Source organism: Prunus mume, linkage group LG3, assembly GCF_029339155.1.
Source record: "Prunus mume cultivar Tortuosa linkage group LG3, ASM2933915v1, whole genome shotgun sequence".
NCBI lineage: Eukaryota > Viridiplantae > Streptophyta > Magnoliopsida > Rosales > Rosaceae > Prunus > Prunus mume.
This window is the reverse complement of record NC_142700.1, coordinates 18710230-18730738: the sequence shown is the minus strand read 5'-3', so window position 1 is coordinate 18730738 and position 20509 is coordinate 18710230. Positions and strand designations below refer to the sequence as shown.

Sequence of the window (20509 nt, the reverse complement as noted above, 5' to 3'; positions counted from 1 at the left end):
TTGAAATGTTTACTGTAGAGGAAATTGCAATCAAGGTCAATATCTTTATTGAATTGTTTTTGGAATTCTAATGAAATTGCAATCAAGTCCGGACATCAATATCTTTATGGCTGCATATTTTATTAATTATTCATTGGAAAATGAAAAGCAAGAAACATACCAATAGAAAATGTAATTATTTTTAATAAATTTAATACACAAATATAAATTACATACTTAATAAAATATATGAAAAGTAAGAAATATACCAACAAATCAAATACTTAATAATATATATATTGAAGTTAATTGGCTATATGATGTGCCCCATTGTACTTTAGATGCTTGGTTTAGGGTTATCGTCAGGGCTTGACCAAATTTGTAACTGCACCGTGACTAAAGCTTTTCCTCACCAAAAAAGTGACTAAACATGCCAATAGTCACCAATAAAAAAAGTAACAACTGTTGATATTATAGTGTTGAAAAGATAAATAAATAAAAATAGAATTCATATTGCAATATTCATTAATTTTCTAAAATATGATTATTGAAATGTTAAGGATTTATATGCGTGGCATGCGGAAATTGGCAAAGAAAAAGAGTTCATATCCTTAATTTTCTAAAAAAAATGATATGGGATCAATTGAAAGTTAAGTACAAGTTACGGGAGCAAATCACCAGTTTAGCCTCAAAACAAACAATTCTAAACGCATGAGTACAAACAATTAAAGCAACAACAGCGCTTAAATTTTGCGCAAACCATCCCCTTTTAACTTTTCCTTCATAAATTCTACTAATTCCTTGCACTCTTCAATAGCTCTTGCGTCCACGCCGTTCCTCACTAACAGCGGAAAGATTCATCCAAGTCACGGTCACCACCACAAACCCGATGGTCAACGACATTGACACAATCCAATGCAGCTGCCACCTTCCACCACTTAACGCTCTCTTCACACCAAACTCCACCACCAAACACACCCCATGAAGAACAAAATACCACGTCACTTCCTACGTGGGAGGCACACATGTCATGTAGAAAAATATGAGCTCGTGCATCAAACCGGATACTAAAAAAGCTGCCAAGACGGCTGGCAGCAAGGCCCACTTGGGCCTCAAGAAGGTCTACATAGCTGACTGCATGGGCTTATGTACCATGTGACGCAATGTATTTGTTACCATGAGGTTCCACCTCCGGCCCCAAAACCTATTTCAAATCATCATAATAACCATTCTAAACATGTTGGTGGCTTCAAATTTACCTGAAAAAAATATCAAAAAGAAAAATAGGCAAAAAAAATTTATTTTGACCAAAATAAGAACATAATAACCTCTTTTGCTATTTTCTGGGTTTTAAAGTCATCTAATGACCAAAACAACATTTGTAACACATCTGCAACACATTTGCAATCATCATGGGGCTAGAAAAAATCAAGAAATATTCTTTGAAACACAAAATCCTTTCTTTAGAACACAAAATTTATTTTTTCTTTTCTTTTCTTTTTTTTTCTTTATGACTCAAAACTCAAACAAAAACAACAAAACTCCACACCCCCAAACCTAAACTAAGCATTGTCCTCAATGTTTAAAGTAAATGCATGTAACAATTAGTAAAGGCATAGAAGGATGGAAAATAAAGAGAAAAATAAAATTAAAATAAATAAAAAGGAACGAAGGTACCTAGTTGGGTTGCCTCCCAACAAGCACTTGGTTTATAGTCCTCGGCCCAACTTCCGACCTCATCACCTTGGATCATGCAAAGGAATGGAAGTCCGTTGTTGATCAGAATTTACTTCCAAGTATGGCTTACATTTCTTGGCCAAGTCGTCCCATGTAGTAATCGAATTAGGTGGTTGATAATTTAACAATCACTTTGCCTTTTCCTTTAATGAGAAAGGAAAAAGCCTTAAGCGAACAGCATCATTAGTAGCTCCATTACACTTAAATGTGTCACATATCTCCAAGAAATTAGAGATATGGCTATCAGGGTCGTCTTGAGGTAAACCACAAAAGATGGAGGATTGCTGAATCATTGAAATTATGGCTGGTCTGATTTCAAAATTATTGGCATCAATGGTTGGACGACGAATGCTCGATGGTGATGCCACCACAAATGGGACATCATAGTCCCTTACGTGGTTCTTCGTCCTACACGGCATTTGCGTCGCTGTTGAGGTAGAGGTGAAGAAGGCGACGACTAATAGGTGGCGGTTGCACCCGTGGTTTCGAGGCCATTGACAATAGTGTTTTTGGCTGTGACAGGCAATTGGTTGTTCTTTCCTCATTTCTTTGAGAAATGGTGTGTGATAGGATTTTTAGTACCTGCGCAAACAGGGTTAAAATCACTGAAAATACTTGCAAGAATACAAGGTAATTGTAGTATAAATGCTCATGCAAGGTCGTTGTCCCCAAAGATTGTTTGACTAATCTGTAATTAAACTAACTCTTAATTAATAACTAAAATAGATTTTATCAAAGATTTGAAGTTTATGAATTTGAAAAGATTAAACTAACAGTAAAAGAAATCTGAAAGTTGGGAAATAATAACAGCAAAGAAGAAAAACGATTTCTTTTTAAAGACTAACAATTTAGAGAAAACTAGGGTTTAGCCAACACCATCGCAATTCTATGCAATTCTATTAATTACTTATGAATTTCCACATATATGCTTTGAAGGTTAGGTTTTCCTAATGCATATTTTCCTTGTGATGTTCAAGCGAAAACGTATATCTAACATGCAATCCTTCTGTGATGTTCAGATCAAATATAAACATGCAAGACTCATTAAGCTTTGTGAAAACCCTTTGAAAAACCATGCAACCCTTAAGAGCGTGATGTTCGCCTTAAGTGAACTTACAATTACTAATCACAAGAAGCCCTCCTCAATTTCAGGGTGATGTTCCAACAGAAATTGCATCAAATTACTTGTCTACATATCCTAATGGTGATCAGTCATTAAAATAGATAGATAGTTTTAAACACAGTGATTAATAATTCAAAGCAAACATGCATCCATTCATAAGCAAATTAATAAAACTACATATTCATGCTAAGGCTTACGGCCTCGCCCTAGCAAAATGGAATTAGTTACACATAATCATAATTGAAATCCAAGAAAACATCATTCGAATGATTAAGAATGAAAACACCTGAAAGTCGCGAAAATCCAAAACCCTAGCAATTGCTCCAAAAGCCAAAAAGAAGTCAAAAGGAAGTCCTCTAAATTGCTGTGAAAAGGAGCTTAAATACTTCCTAAAACCTAGCTACCCAATCCCCACAAGGAAACTAAGTTAAAATAAAATAAGACTAGGAAATAAAGTCCAAATTGGATTAGGAGAATCTGCCCAAATCTGCCCAGCCACGTTTTGGTCTCAAATCTCCTCCAAATCTGGCCCAAGATAGCTCGTTTTAAAGATAAAAATATTCCGAACACTTCTCCAGAAGGCCACGAACCCATCCGAGGTCATCTTGGGCTCCAAAACGCAATATAAGCCCAAAACGTCACTATTCCAGACTGCACATCGCTCCTTCATTCATTCACCAGGAAATCATCGCTTAGTGTAAAAGTCTGATATTTTGATACGATCAAGCTAAGTGACTCACGTACGTCCTCCAACTGGAATTACTCCAAAATTCGTCCATTTGATTATGTTTTGCTCCAGAGAGAGTCAAAAGTCCTATATTGGAAATATAATTCAAAGTATCAAAATTCTTCCAAAATATTAACCAAAATATACTAAGAATAGGGTTAAATATATAATATAAAATCGACTCATCAGTGTGGATTTGAAGGCTATAGATGAGTATGGGATTATGATACATTTTGTCAAGGCTCATCTGCCCTTGCACATTATTGGTGCAAAAGATAGTTGATTGATACACACTTCACGTGTAGGTGCTCATTTTTATGCCAAAAGGATCCATTGCTCAATTTTATTTTTGTTTCCTTTTATTTGTGACATAACTATACAATAACTAAAAAATTAGTTAACAATAAAAAAAAAATATATATATATATATAGATCAAATTACATCATATAAAAATTTAAAATTCTTAATACAAAGCCTTGTGTGTGTAGAGCTCTCCATGGCAGGAAAGATACTTTTAGAATCCCCAATATTCTTGCTGAGTACTAAATTTTGTGAAGACCATCCCATTTTAACTTTTCCTTCATAAATACTACCAATTCCTTGCACTCTTCAATAGCTCTTGCGTCCACGCCGTTCCTCACTAACAGAGGAAAGAACAGCCAAGTCGCAGTAACCACCACAAACCCGATGGTCAACGGCATTGACACAATCCAATGCAGCTGCCACCTTCCACCACTTAACGCTCTCTTCACACCAAACTCCACCACCAAACACATCCCATGTAGAACAAAATACCATGTCACATGTCATGTAAAAAAATATGAGCTCGTGCATCAAACTGGACACTGAAAAAGCAACAAAAACAGCCAGCAGCGGGCCCACTTGGGTCCCAAGAGTTCACCATGGCCAACTGCACGGGCTTATGTACCGTGTGGCATAGTGTATTTGTTACCATGAGGTTCCACCTCCGGCCCCAGAAATCTTGTAGTGAAGTGGAAAGGTAAGGCTCATTAGATGGTGATTCGAGTTGCACCCCAAGAAGGGCTCGCAAGGTAGCATTGCTCAAGCCTACTATTATGTCCACAAAAAGATACAACATCCAGCAATACTGGCCTAGTAAAATGTTGGGGTGCACATATTTTGTGAAGTCAGTTAGAGCAACCAATATGCCAAAAAGCAAGACTTTGGTTGGCAAATTGAGAGGAAATTTAGGGTTTTGAGGTGTCTTGTGGTTTGGAGCAATTTGGTGGTGTGTTGTCCATCTTGCTTTGCCTTGATTGGGAGACAAGTGGTGAAGATGAAGAGGAGGAGAGACTTTAGTGGTGGGCCAGATGAAAGCGGGCCCAGACCAAAGGAGAACAGAAGGAGCTTGAAGCTACCAACCCAGGTGATGAACAAGGCAATAACTCCAGCAGGGAGGGCAGTGGAGAGAGAGAGAGGGAGGATGGTAAAGAGGCAGAAGATGGGGAGGAGAGAGAAAAACCTGAGTTTGCCTTTGGGAATCTTAGAAGCTATGAAATAGGTGTAGCAAAGAGAGGCCAAGATGGAGAGGCATACCTTGATTAATCTCTTGATTTCATCCTCCATCCCCATGATCGTTTGATGCTCTTTAACTTGTGTGATTTGCTCTCAGCCTCAACCTATCTATTGGCTTATCTTATCATGAGCCTACACATTCTGTGTCCCCAAATTGTTAATAAGCTCATGGTTTATCTTATTTTTCTTGTTCCTGTCTGGCGCTTTTCGGCAAAGTAGGTGAAATACCAACCAAGCCAAACCCTCACTATAGTGTAACACGACTTAAGGAGTGGGGCAAGTCTTGGTCTCAGTCAAGATTTAGTTTGGACCCTACAAGGCATGAGTAGTGTTTAGATCATTTGAATAATTTATTCAAAGCCATCTTTGTTGAACCATTTGTCATTGCATAGTACAATTTTTTTTAATATATATATACAAATTGCGTAGTATAAAATTGTGAGTGGACAATTTTATAACTCTTATTTCAAAACATTATTCCTTTCATTTGTGCGAGGAATATTATTTCAAAACCTTGGGATGTGTATTTTGAATAAGAAATTTGTTGATGCACATGCGAATGTATGGTCATCATCACTCCTCGAGGATGTAGGATTTATTTATAATGAAATTCATATGCATCACGTGTGCAGCATGAGGCTCCAAAATTGATGGATGCAAACTCTATTTAGTGCCCAGCAAGAATATTGGGGATTCTAAAAGTATCTTTCCCGCAATGGAGAGCTCTACATACGAGGCTTTGTATTAAGAATTTTAAATTTTTATATGACGTAATTTGATCTGTATAATTTTTTTTTATTGTTAACTAATTTTGCGTTAATGTAATCACAAATGAAAGGAAACAAATCAAATTGAGCAATGGATCCTTTTGGCATTAAAATGAGCACCTACACATGAAGTGTGTATCAATCAACTATCTTTTGCACCAACAATGCGCAAGGGCAGATGAGCCTTGACAAAATCTACCATAATCCCATACTCATGTATAGCCTTCAAATCCACACCATTTCTCAGCAGCTGAGGGAAGAACAGCCAATTGCCCGTCACGGCCAAAAACACTATCGTCAATGGCCCCGAAACCACCGGGTGCAACCGCCACCTATCACCTGCAGCCTTCTTCACCTCCACCTCAACTGCCACGCAAACGCCATGTAGAACGAAGAACCACGTCACTTCCCACGTGGGAGACACACGTGTGAGATAATAGTATATCGCCTCGTGCATTAAACCTGAGACCGCAAAAGTGGACATCACAGCCAAGAACCGGGCCCACCGAGGCCCAAGTATACGCATAGATATACGGCGTACGGGGTCGTAGGCGACGGGGCGTAGGATGTTGGTGACCATGAGGTTCCACCTGCGGCCCCAAAAGTCTTGAAGCGAAGTGGAAAGGTAGGGCTCGGTGAACTGCGGCTCGAGCTCAAATCCAAGTATGGCTCGAGCTGGGACGGCGCTCAAGGCCAGCACAAGTTCTATGCCAAGGTACATGTGGCAGCAGTACAGAGCCAAGATTATGTATGGGTGTAAATGTGGTCTATATTCATATGTCCTAATGACCAAAGCCAAAAGCAAGGCTTTTATGGCCAGCAAAATTGACTTATTGGGCACATTTGTGAGGGTTTGATCAATTGGGTTCACAGATTTCTTGGGTTTTGGGGTGGTTTGGTGAGATGGGTTTTTGTTATTTTGAGGGGTTAGAGGGTTTTGATCTGTGTTTTGGGGTGATTTTTGAGGTGGGTTTTGTTTGATTTTGATGGGAAGGCAAGCTATGGAGATGAATTGAACAAGTGTTGGTGGGGTTGGGGATAAAGGGCCAAGGTTAAAGGAGAAGAGGAGGAGCTTGAAGATGCCAAGCCAAACCAGAAAGAAAGTTGTGGGCCCACAGAGATGGAATGAGTGGAGATTCAAGGGGAGGATGATGAAGATGTAGAAGATGGGGAGGAGAGAGATGAGCCTGATGATGCCCTTTGGGATTTTGGCTGCTATGTAGTAACAATAACATAGAGAGGTGTTGGTTAGGATCCATACCTTGATGAAGTTGTTGATTTCGCCATCCATTTCTTGATTCCTTCCTCTTTTTTCGTATTCTCTCTCCCTTAGCTTCTCTCAAAATACACCTGACTTTTGGCAATGTTTTGCCTTCGTTTAAATGTTAAACCTTGATTTTTTTTATTTTTTTAATCGGAAAATGTTGAACATTGTTAGTTGGGCCTTAATTGCACTAGCATTGGCTCTTTGGGTGAAGAAAAGAATAGCACTCATTGTTTTATTATTTCCGATCAATTACATTATATTACGTGTAATAACTTTTGTATTATTTTGCTATTTCCAATCAATTACATTATGTCGTAATAACTTTTTCAGATCAATTACATTATATTACGTGTAATAACTTTTGTATTATTTTGCTATTTCCAATCAATTACATTATGTCATAATAACTTTTTCATTGGGTGGGTTGTTTTTCTTTTGTTGGTGGTAAGTTTAATAATTACAATTGACAGTTGAAACTCAGAGAAGTAAAAAGGATTGCAAAGAATGTGTACCTCACAAGGGATTAACTTTCTAGCAAAATTTATCGCATAGTGAAATTGAAAGATTTGATTTAACCAAACGATGTAATCCGCTGTATACTTACCATTTTTATTTATCATCTTAATTGTTTAAATCATTATTTATTATGAACAACTTATACAAAACCAAAGGATTTAAGATATCGTCTTGATTTATGAGCAATAAGCAAAAAACCACCTTCCTCTTCCACTTCAAAATGCCTCATCCAAACACAACCTTAGGGATTGTGATCATCTAGGCATTTTCAAATTACAGTAACACGTCATGACCACAGAAGCCCAAATATAAGATCTCAAATTAGAAAGGGATGGCAAATATGGGAGGGCAAAGCAATAGAAAGTTATAAAAAGTTTCACTTCAAGATGCAACTAAAATAGTACAGTGAAATGAAGTAAAAGGTTAAAATACATCTTCATAAGCATAAGCTAATCTATGTACAGAAGCCAAAACCTACAGATACATGGAACACACTTACTCGTTCAGCCAACCAGCTGAATTTTGGCTTGAATAGCTTTGGTGAGGACCAGGAGCAAACCCCATGGGGCCACCATGCTGACCGGGTCGGGGTGCCCTAGGATCAAAAGGGACGTTGCTACTGAACACGTGCGGGTCATATCCTAAACTAGGCTCAGGTCCTAAGGCACCCATCCTCAAGTGGTTCAATTCATCCAACCGAGGCGCATACCGCTGCATTGCTGATGTATTACTTCTGTAAGATGACCCAGCTGCTGAACCAAAATGAGTATGGCCATAAGTAGAGGGATACGATCCAATCTGGCCACTCACAGGATTCTGACCCACTAAAAAACTACTATAAGGATCCGAATCTGGCTGACCATAAAGGCGAACCTGCGAGCGTATGTCAGACTCCCTCCTAAATGGGTATTCTACCTGATTCAAATATGGTCCATAACCAAGGCGATCTGACCTTTCCCTCATGTGCCCCACAAACAGTTGCTCCACATTTGTAGCCCTATAACCAGAACCAGAATTGGCAGCAGTGCTCCATCTACGAGGCAGACTGGAGTACGCCTCATCACTGCTCCTGGCAAAGCTTCTGCCTGTATCATCAGCAACGTTGGCGTGGGTCCCACTATCAGTAGTTTCTATCTCCATATTAGAACCAGAATTGCTGGGCTCAGAATGCTGATTTCCTTTTTCAGCAGGCTCAGTGTGTGTCAGCATTTCCTTTCGTATCTCACTACCAGAAACCTTTACACCATCTAGTTTTTTTTCTGAAGAGTTCTCAAGCATACCACTTCGATGCTCTTCTCTGCCACCACACTGCAGTTTCCCTGATATCTCTTCAATGTGGTTCTTTCCATGACGAGGACTCACATGGCCATCTCTGTCAACACTGATCTTACAAGAGCCCTCTAATACCTGCATTGCAACTGACCCTCCTGCAACATCCTTGGGACTATCAGTCTTTATGGGATCATCATCCATCTGCACAAGTGTTTGACCATAATGCTCATCATTAACTACTGAATTATCAGGGATTAGGCAGTCGGAATGATCATCTTCCTTAAACCCTTGTGATGCAGAGTTGTGTCCATGCGCTTCAGCTATAGCCTTGTTCTCAGCAGACCAATCAGGACGACTCCAAAGATACAGGGGTGGTGGCCTCACATTCCATTGCTCCAATTGTTTGTCATTCCCATCAACAGATCCAGGGAGATAGAATGACTGAAAGGAGGACAAGCAACCATTAAACTCACATTCAAAAATTTGATTCACAAAATTAAGATTCAGCCACAAGGACAAACACAACTCACTTTACCTTTCCTGACAGAAACTGCTCATCTTTCCAAATCAGGTCATAAGGTGAATTCTTTTCATTTAACCTAATAACAGACCCAAATGTAAGAGAAACTATATACAGGTTTAAGTCCAACTCAAAGGCAAGCCCATGCTGATGCTTTTCTCTGTATGTGTGTGTGTGTGTGTGTGTGTGTGAGAGAGAGAGAGAGAGAGAGTGTGGAAAGCAGCTACCTTTGAGTTTCTGGTGGAACAATAAGAATAAGAATCTTTGGATTGAACTCAAGAGCCTTGTCAATAAACTTGTTTGCCAAAGACGCTTTAACTCCGAAAGGAGGGTTCAACCCCATGATCTGCTCAAGAAGCAAAGTTAGGGAGAGTGAAACAATTAACATAAGGCTTTACGAACTCAAACATCTTGAACAAATAACAGGCCCCAATTCCTACCAAGTGTGACCCTGACGGTAACTCCTTTGGTTGAACAGTCATCCAATCTCTCTTCTCAAAATTGAAATCGTTCTGCCAAATGAAAATCCACATAAAACGATCAGTTTCCCAGTTTTTCTGTTTCATAAGCCTGTAAATTACCAAAATGCAAACACACAACAGCCTACTTCCCAACATAGGGTGTGACATATGAAAACAATCATAAGAAACAAAATTAATCACAGTAACTTTTTGAAGCAAAAAATGAGGATGAAGAGAATCAAGAACTAGGAATAAACTCCAAGTGCTGATTGTACAATTTGCATTTCACTATAATTACAAACCTCATAAACCCAAAGTCTGAAATACGGTAGGCATTCACAGTGCAAGTACAAGATTTTTTGTACTTGCCTATCTACCATAGGCTATAACTGGCCAATTTAATTTGGAAATCTGTACAGCATTACCTATTTCAGTAGGTCCCCTTACACATTATTTGAAAAGTATGACAAAAAGTTATCCCAATATCAGAGCCCAAAAACACTTCCTTTGATAATAAATTGTCTTAAAATATATAACCACATCCCAGTACGTGATTCTTCTGAACAATTTTGCAATCTGGGCCTCTAAATGGCAAAACTTCTAGAAATTATAATAACTCTAAGGAAAGAACAAACAAATTTAGGGTTTCATAATTGTAGAAAATTTGAGAACTGGAAAAATTAACAGGAGAAGAAATAGGATAAAACATAGACAGAGATACTAAGACAGCAACCCATTTACAACTCTTCATATTTTACTCATCAAAATCTTAAGTAATGGAATTACTTATAAGCTTCAAATTGAACCCCAAAGACTCATAAAGAATTTCACATAGTAGAAGACTTAGAATTAACGAACATTGAGTCTCTCTAAGACAAAAATATATAAGGACCCTTAAAAACCATTGAAATTAGAGTCCCGACAATTTGCAATAAGTAAAGGCACATATTTTGTCACATATCCCTAGCCCTCAGAAGTTTTATCATTTAATGGATGAAAACAGATCTGATAAAGAACAGTATTTCCTGTAATTTTTTATTGCATAATAATGAAGCATGTCCTGTCATCACACAGCGGCACTAAATGTAGGCTATCCTTCTCCCTCACTACCTCATTACTTTCTGACTCTGAAAGCCCACAACTGCAACTTCCGGGATAAACTATAAAGCTAACCAGCGTACATATTTCTAGCAAGTGGTTCGGACCCTTATAAACAGTTAGTAACTTCTGATACTGCAAACACCATTCTAGTTTCTACCATACATCATATCCCATGTTCAACTGTGTTGACCACTGGTGACCAATGCAACCATGTACACGTATATCATTGATAACATGATGTATGTTTTTTTTTAAGGATAACATTGATGTATGTGAATTGACCAATATTTAGGACTGATATTGATGACAATTACCTTCGGTTGAATGAAGTCATAGTTTTTGTAAAAGCACTTCTTCCCCGTCTCTTCAAGCTTTTTATTCATTATGATGCTGAAATCATTAGCACCGCAACAGAAGTCTACTATCTGTTCATTGAGACCATAAGCAATCAGGTGAGCAATAATCTGATGAGGTAATGAACACTGAAAAAGTACGTAAAATACTAAAATAATCAAGCCACTAGCAATCATATCTAACAACCTAAGGCTCATGATCCCATATTGGTATCCCATTTATTATGGAATCACAACAACAGAATTTATCTTTTCTATTCTTTTAATGTGTACTGAAGAACAAAAAAATGATTTTTAAAGAAGCTATTAACTTATGACTTCTGTGGTGAATATATTTATAGCCCAATCAACTGTGTCATGTCAAACCAAAGTTCAATATCATGACAGGTTTTTCTGTTGCAGAATAAAAGTATAATATAATCAGATTCTTTTTTTAAGAATTTATTGATTCCAAAACCAGGTACCAAAAAAAAAACCATGGACAAGTAATCCACTAAATAAAATACATCTAAAGACAGCCTAAATAGAAACTTGACAAGCAGAAACAAAAATATATGAAAAGAAATATCTCCGAATCCAATGTTATTGACTAAAATCTGAACTTCCCCCAAAGCACAAAGCTCCTCCATACAAACCCTGGAATAGTACTCGGAAATACAATAATTTACCCAAACCCTTCTTTCCCACGAATAGTGTTCCCTCACAAAGAATTGCAGCACTGCTTTCATGGAGTGTAAAATATTCATCTCCTTAAGTTTTTCCTTTTCAAGAATAAATACCAACACTTCTGCTATCACTAAGATGATAAGGTCCTAGTCGTAGTTTCTAAACAAAAAACTGATATGCTTTATATTTGATAAATATAAAGCTGCAAGACTGCAACAGTTTGTATTGCAGTTTTAATCCATGCAGTCAGAAACACAAAATGTCAAATATACTATAATGATCTATTGAGTTGGCGTATATGTGAACAGTGACTACAGCTTCAGGTACTAAGAAGCTTCTGAAAAAGGAATACACACAGGCAAATAACCGACCATTCAAATTAAAAATCATGCATGACTATAATTTGGATTAGCATAATTCAATTCAGATCATTAAGCATCAGGAACATATACGAGAGTATTATCAACTGCATAACTCCAAGTAGCATCCAGAAGATATTTCTTGTTACAACACATAGTGCACTCACATACACCAATGTACTAAAACCACAACGAAAAACATATACAAACTTACTGTGTCTCCATTCTTTACGTACCAATGGAGCCTATCAGCAATCTGCACATACCAAATTATTACTTTAGAATTCTTCAAGAATTCATGGAGTTCATAATCCACGCTCAACGGCTCAAATTTAATAAAGGGAAGGTGTGCAGACCAGATTAAAAAAATGGAAAAACTGTGTCAAAGGGAGGCATTTTTTTTTTTTTTTTTTTGGCGAAGAAACGAAATTTATTAAAGCAAAGGCAAAAACACAGAAGCAGATAAGACAAACATTTATATGAAAACAGGAGTAAACAAACATCCACACCACTGTGTGAATAGAGAGCTTTTTGGGTGATTCGGTGAGATGTCATAATAGAATTTTTGAAGATGGGATTATTGTACTTTTCATCTAAAAGTTGAACCTCTTGTCCTAGACTGGGCATTACTTTGCAACTTCTTGACTTTGTCCACTAGTAAAGTTTTCATTAAAAAACAATTAAGAAAGAAATCCATCAGTCGATGCAGTGATCTCATTGTCCTTGACTGGAGAAACAAAAAAAACAACCATGCAATTTTTTCAATGTCAAGATTATCTTGAGCATAAGTGATTGTATCAACATGACTGGGATGGACATGTCCATAACTGCAAGTTTCCTCTAAGAATATTACCTTACAAAATAAGCTGACTAGTGCAAGCCAAAATAATAAGATAACAAAAAAGTGCTGTGTAACTTTGAAATAGCTAAAACATGAACACAACCAGATTACCTCTTCTAGTTTTTCCACCTTTGTGAAATGGCGACCGAAGGAAGTGTAGCGCATTCCGTGCAAAAAAGGTGCAAGATAGACTTTCAGCTTGTTCTGCATCAAAGTAAGTCAATAATATTAATGGGACAGCAAGAGAGCATGACCGTTTTCTAATGAACCATTAGTACAAATATTACATTTTTTTTTTTTAATAGAATGGCATAACAAATATTACATATGAATAAAATGGCATAACAAATTCAAACAGAAAAGAGAAAAAACAGGTTCAGCTTATCTCACATCCCCCATTGACCGAACTTAAGTTGAACTCAAGTTCAGCATATCTCACATACAAGCCAACCTCATGCTGGAAATAACATTCAAAGCACAACTTACAGCATAGTTAATCAAGCTTTCCTAACGCTCAACCAATTTCAATCAAGGCAAGTTTGAGCACTGTGATACTTGGTTTCACTTGGCTAGTTTACACCCATTACCCGAGACACAAACCAAGCATAACCTGAATACGCATATAGCTGAGAAGCGCAAGTCTAGCATATAAGGAACACATACCTACAAGCCTTAATGCAGGAAACCTATAAATTAATATAAATAATCTTCACCTAAACACCCAAGTTAAGATAAGTTGTAGGGAAGTGAGACATAAAGAGGAAACCACCTTCCACTTAAAAATCTGGTTAAGAATTTCAGGCGCACAAACAGCCTCTGAATCTTCAATACTGCATCCTTCCTCTAGTTTCCGTAACGCCGTTCGAATAGCCTAAATATTATGGGCGACATTACAAAATACATGATAAAAGAAATCATAAAAACTCATAGTCCAGAATAACAGTTGAAATTCTCTCAGTTTAGACTACCTCAACTGAACCTTCCACCTTTCCCAGTGTAATGTTCCTCTCCACAGCATTTTTCGACGAAAATGCATGAGTAGATGGAACTTTGTGCTTTCTTATAACGTCTTCCAAAGTTATTGAGGATGCAGCATCTTTCATTAAAGCCAATAATCTGAATTGCAAGAAATAAATCAGACAACTACACAACATGAATGAAACCTCAAATCAAAATTGTCTGCAGCCATGGTAAGTCCTTGTAAAGTAACCAAACACGTGTGTGTGTGCTCACGTATAGAGAGAGAGTGAGAGAGAGATGTTAAATTACAGGTGTACAATATACACATACATTAGATGAAAGAGGTAATGTTAATTGTTATTTTGTAAGTGTGAAAATTAGATAAACAGATAGATAGAATTCGTAACAATGAGTGAAATAGTTACCTCCTCTCTGAAGCTGCATCTAAAGATGGTTCTTCACTGCTCAACTTCTTTGAAGCAGGATTAACTGTTGCCGAATTACACTCACCATCAGGTTTACCCTGCTTCCCTGACTTCACTTGCTCAGACCCCTTCATGTAGTCAAATAGTTGATCACCCAATGAGGACTTCTTTCCCTCGGCTACGGAAGTCTTAATTTCCTTTTTCAATGAACTATTTACTTTCACCTTTCTTGATATATCTAACCGAGATGGTACTTTTTCACTAGTTTTGCTACCACCCACTTTTGCAGGAAAAGGTAACTTCAGCTTCTGTCTAGACAATGTAGGAGCAGTTTGCCCCCTACAGAATTCTTCAGAGGAAAGGTTTCTCTTCTTTGTCACAGATTTCTCTCTATCTAGAAAAGATTCTGTTGTCCATTTTCTCTTTTTCTCGTCAAAACCAGTCTTCCTTTTAACAATGGTAGTCTTCTTTTCTTTAACATCAGGAAATTTTACGTGATCCCTTATTGGAGTTCCAATGCTTTCAACTATCTCATGTTTCCTAATCCAAAGAAAAAGAAAAAGCATTCAGAAAAATAAAAGCGAACAAAGGATTGAACAAAATTAGTTCAGAAAAATTAATACTTACGTGCAATATATTAGTACACGGTTAGGTAATAGATCTTCCCAAGCTCTTATTATTACATTCTCCTCTTCTACATCTCCCGCTTTTTTCTCAAATACAATCTCCCTGGTACAAGCAATTCAATCATTGGCCATCTAGAAACAAGTAAAGGACCAATCCATGATCTCCAAACAGCATATTAAAAGGAAAACAAACAAAAAAATACAATTAAGAGTACCGTGGCAGGCATTTCCTATGGTAGGATTTTGGACAACGCCTACAGACAGCAAAACGCATCTCAGGATCTTTCTTATTCTCTCCTTGTTTACAAACGCAGCATTTATGTATTGGGCACGTAAAAGATTCCCCCTTAGAAATGTTTTTCTCAAGCTCTTCAGCAGTAACTCCATTGTCTTGATAAACGAGTTGTGCAATACAATGTGGATGGTAAAATTGACCACAGGTTGCAGAAACACAGGGGAACACCTGACAGCAATTAACAAAAATGCTTTAAGGTAAACCAAACATAAGAATAATAGTAATACCCTGTAGATGACAATATGAAAAGGCAGAAAAGAACATATTGAAAACTTCTCGCTGATATATATAATAAATAAAAGAATTTCACAATAATCCAGATAACGCTACCAACAAAATCGCAAAACTCTTTACAAAAGAAAATGAATTTCTTTAGTAAAAACATATTTATTCAGTTACTTCTAACATGGGGACTTCATATTTGTAATTGATTCAATAGGCTTTGGTTAAAATCAAAGAACTAAAAAATATTATGGAGGTGCATTGTGATGACCATTGTTGAAGGGGTACCACTTTCTTTATTTATGGTAATTGGTCTCTACATGTTCCCAATAGGCTGGTCTTATGTTAATATCCTGTATGGCCATTCTTTCAGTTGATTTACTGACAATGAATGCTCACCTTTCCTATGGCTTCAAATCCCTTTCGTTTTCAAAGAAAAAAAATAATTAACCAGAGAAATTATATGTGTAGCCTAAAACAGATATAATAAAATTCATATCAGTGCCAGGGAAATTCACTAAATCAGCTATGGGATATATGGAAAATATTGGGCAAAGAAAAAGTTATTCTAGCTAGACTGAGCAAAATGAGTCAAAAAAGAATAATACATTAATATAAGAAACGGAAAAGAATGCCAACCAGAAATAATGCACAAAGGATGAATTGGGCACTACAAACACACTTAAGAAAAGATCCACATCCCAGAAATAGGGAAGACAACATCAAGACAAGCACAACATAGGAGAGAAAAAATATAAGTATAATCACAGAGCAATAGAGCATAGCAGAAGACAAGGAGCAAGTAGCCCAAACACTAGAAAATGATCCCAAACAGCTCATTTCTGAATAACTCATCACGTTGCCACACATCCAAAGAAAACAAAATTGCAGCACACTTCATATTAGAGTGCCATTTGCTAAATAATAACGAAATTGCAGCACACTTCACATCAAAAGAACAAAAATATTAACAAAACTGTACTGAGTATTGCTTCATTAAGGCACGAACAAATAGAATAACTCTAACAATCTTTCATATTAGAGTGCCACTTGCTAAAACTAATCAAGTGAACATGCTAACAGTTAGGTAGAAAAGAATTCATACCTCAGCAACTGCAGATCTATCAGAGGATCCTAGCTTCCCACAAGCAAAGCACTGATGCTGCTTATATTCACAGTTCTTGCAGAAGAAATTTTGCATCGCCTACCAAGTTCAAAACATAAAATAAAAATAATCATAATAGCAATAACGAAAAGACAACCAAAAAGAAAGAAACAGGATTTACAACAAAAGTGGTTAATAAGAGCATACATCTACTTCATCCTGTGTAAAGCCAAGAGATTCACACATAGATTCCTCACCACTCTCTTCAGTTGCATGAAAGGACCTTAGGCATCTCCCTTCACAGCTGTATTAGAAGAAAAAATAAACACATACATTTAAACCATTAATTCTAGGAAATTAAGTTCTTTAAATAATGCCAAGATTATCACTATTATCATAGAAATTAGACAACACGAGAACATACCACAAAAGATCTCCACCATTATCACAAAAAGCACAAACAGAATCAAACAGGTTGTCATCGTCATTGGACTCGTCTTCAACATCAATCACATAATCTTCCAGGTCATCAACTATAAACCCGGGCTTTTCTGTAGCTTGAATGTCCTGAAAATCCATGAATTCAGTGGCTCAAACACTGTAACATGAAACTAAAAGCCAAACTAGAGAAATAAATGAAAGAACTCAGGGATAAAGTGTGCTGATGAAAGAGTAAACAAATAAGCAAGAGAATATGACCTCATCATATAGTTTCCTCTTCATGGGCTTCTCTTTAAGAAAGTTGACTAAAAACTGTTCAAAACACAATCTGTCATTTAATTAACTATGCATAAACATAAAGATAGTTTATAATTCATGCAGAAGGATCAGAACAGGAAACAGGAAATAACAATAGAGTGAAAATAACACAGAGATCAAACCAAGTTAAAGAAAAACAAGTATAGAAAGCTTGAATCCTACTAAAATCCCCATAATGGCTAATTACTCAGTACAGTTACAATGCTAAGAAAAGAACTAGACAAAACCTTGGACTTTGCTAAGGCATCATCCCATTTAATAGCTTCACTAACTAGAGGCATGTGATTCACCAGGTCATTCTGCGAAGGCCTGACCTCATACGAGCTGCAAATAAAGTGAAACTGTTAGACTTTGGGCTAAGAAAACTAGCAACAGAAGAGATGTTTACACGTTTGAACGATACCTGAAAACTTTAGATAGATGATCCCATAAAGATTTGCTGGATGTCTCAGGATTTCTCTTCACATAATGAAGGCACTGCACTGTTATCAAGATTGACCTTATTATGTCCTCAAAGCTCTTCCTTGGCTTCTGAAGCCTGACCCAGTGCTTTTCCTTTGAGAGCACCGAGATCACAGGATCCACATTGGAAAGGTCAAACTTCCATGCGATAACCTGCATATATATTCTCTGAAGCCCATTATCAGCAGTGCCACGCATAGATATCTGCCGAGTCTTGCCATCCTGCCTCTTACCCTCACTCCATTCAATTGGCAAAACATGAAAAGAGACAGGTACATCCTCGTCGTCTATAAAATGGTAATTCGTAACAAAATCTGGCAAATGCTTGCTCTCATCATCTGAGTCATCTGACGGTGTCATAACCTTCTTCAACTCACACCCTTAATTTACTACACCTAGAAATAAAATCGAAAAAAATAACACAAGCAGTCCATGAATATCACTAATTGAGGCTAGGGTTTCGAAAACTTAAATTTTCCTCCGTTTCCTAAGCTCCTTAAGAGTAACCAAACAATTGCAAAGGGTTTCGAAAACTTAAACTGTTCAACAGAAAAGAAAACAGGAAGATTACTGTTTCGAAAAGAATTGCATACTAAAAAGACAAGTACATGAAGAAATTGAGAATTCAACAATGTTCACCTACCCGATCAGACTGACACAAAACCCTAACTTCGCCGCTCTGAAAAGCTTGGTCTCTTGATCGATGGGACTCACAGAAGCCAATGCAGAAACTGGGTTTTGGGTTAGCTTGTTTCCTCTGTTTGCTGCGAAATTTGAACTTATTATATATTTCGGTGGGGGGTTAGGAATGAACCGGGTTTCTATACCTCCTATCCCAACGACATGTCGCATAAGTTAGGTTAAATAATGGGACTGAGACGCACTTGTTTCACACCTGAACTATGACACGTGGTCGATTTGGAAATTTTAAATGAAACTATAAGACACGTTTATTTAACAAATTATGTTCTCTTTTTTTTTTTTGGTCATAAATTATGTTCAAGAATTGCTAAATTTGATTGTATTCACACCAATTTCATTTATAATTAAGTTCAGTTTTTTTTTTTTTGGAGTGAAATGGAGAAATTTTGAGATTTATGTGAGAAATAAATATCTAAAAACTTAAATAAAAATAAGAGACTTCTCATACTTAGCATGTCTCCCCTAGCCATAGTCAGATCACCATGTTGAGCTCAATGACATTCATGAATCATGTCCATGTATTGCCATAGCATGTCTAATCAACTGTGGTCATTATAGATTGACCAATTCATGTCCATGTATTGCTTTGCAAATTTTTTATATATATTATTTTTTTATACAAACGATATTAGGGGACGGAAAATTAAACCTAAGACCTCAAATGCAAGGATAAATGCTCTTAACCACTTGAACTACATGCCACACTCCAAAAACCGAGGTGTGATATAAAGGGATTAAGATGAGAATAAATGACAACCAAAGGCAGTAGAATAGAAGGATTATTGAAAAAATATTGAAATTGTACTGCTGGTTCGGAAACAATAGATGAAATTAAACTAGTTAGTTAGACTTTGTTTTCAGGCTTTAAAACAAGAAGGAATATTTAAAATTTACAAGAAGTTTCGAATTAAAAAAATTACATATATTTGGTAAAAGATTAGGGTAATTCTATATGAACCCCATTAATTGCTCTTTACACCCCATAATGCATCTCTACCATTGAATATTTACACATAAAACTCATATTATTTAAATATAAATTTTGAAACATTAATGCCACGTTAATGATATTAAAAAGGATTTCAGAAAATAATTATCGAATAAGTTGTGAATTGATCACTATATTCTATTACATATTCTGTTCCCACATTGTTGCCTTCAGTAAGGGCATCACCTTGATTTTGTTCCTTCAATGAGAGTAAGATCAAAATAGCTTGGATTAAATTTGTAGTCGGCAATAAGTTATTGGAAAAATAAATAAATTTCAGTTGGATGCCACTAAAACGCAGTTAAAATTTTGGTAGTAAACCACTGAACTACGTTTCATCTTACGGTGGATCTCTACCGAATATTAAGTTGCTGACCGGTCAAACCCAACCGAAAATGGTGCAACGTTTCGGTGGCATCCCACCGAATTTACCTGTCGCGTTCAGATATTGATGTCTTTGAACGCAACCATGACGTTATGAAATACTAAACTTGCAAAACGCCAAAAAATAAACTCGTACCTCATTCGAAGCCTCTCTAACTTCAATCTCACCCTTCATGAATAAATACAAAATATTTTTTCATCAGTATAAACTTATAAATCTAGGGTTTAGGGTTTAGGAACATGATAGTTTGATATAAAAAAGTCAAACTAGGGTTGCAGGAACATATGTGGGGTGTAGTGAGCAATTTTAATTTTAATTTTAAATTTTTTTGTCCTTAACGGTAATTGTGTACAA

General features: G+C 36.8%; 1 protein-coding gene and 2 pseudogenes across 3 annotated transcripts; all 3 read right to left on the bottom strand.

The window, feature by feature from the left end:
- Positions 1–722: 722 nt before the first annotated feature.
- Positions 723–5870, bottom strand: LOC148918986 (putative long-chain-alcohol O-fatty-acyltransferase 5 pseudogene; annotated as a pseudogene).
- Positions 5871–5954: 84 nt separating this feature from the next.
- LOC148918985 (long-chain-alcohol O-fatty-acyltransferase pseudogene) lies at positions 5955–7360 on the bottom strand (annotated as a pseudogene). Its single transcript, XR_016125163.1, has one exon. The product of XR_016125163.1 is annotated as a long-chain-alcohol O-fatty-acyltransferase pseudogene (transcript).
- A 652-nt stretch (positions 7361–8012) lies between these two features.
- Positions 8013–18882, bottom strand: LOC148918984 (protein ENHANCED DOWNY MILDEW 2-like). Of its 2 annotated transcripts, none has more exons than XM_089048214.1 (19): positions 18724–18882; positions 18022–18475; positions 17846–17942; positions 17559–17612; positions 17284–17426; positions 17067–17163; positions 16860–16958; positions 15453–15700; positions 15239–15340; positions 14612–15151; positions 14195–14342; positions 13996–14097; positions 13338–13430; positions 12600–12641; positions 11322–11432; positions 9886–9957; positions 9673–9791; positions 9461–9524; positions 8013–9366 (listed from the first exon to the last, which is right to left on the bottom strand). In XM_089048214.1, exons 2-19 carry the CDS (start codon positions 18438–18440, stop codon positions 8149–8151), a joined length of 3768 nt encoding a protein of 1255 aa, XP_088904340.1. In that variant the 5' UTR covers positions 18441–18475; positions 18724–18882; the 3' UTR covers positions 8013–8148. The 2 variants fall into 2 exon arrangements, with proteins under 2 accessions (XP_088904340.1, XP_088904341.1); XM_089048215.1 differs by having other exon boundaries at positions 18022–18619; positions 18724–18873.
- Positions 18883–20509: the final 1627 nt, after the last annotated feature.

Excerpts from the sequence above, each read along its gene's own strand:
- LOC148918984 (XM_089048214.1), bottom strand. The coding sequence starts at position 18,440 with ATGACACCGTCAGATGACTCAGATGATGAGAGCAAGCATTTGCCAGAT. Across the intron at positions 16,959-17,066 it reads TTACACAGGATGAAGTAGAT|GCGATGCAAAATTTCTTCTG; the intron begins GTATGCTCTTAT and ends TGAACTTGGTAG. Across the intron at positions 9,958-11,321 it reads ATGACTTCATTCAACCGAAG|AACGATTTCAATTTTGAGAA; the intron begins GTAATTGTCATC and ends TTCATTTGGCAG.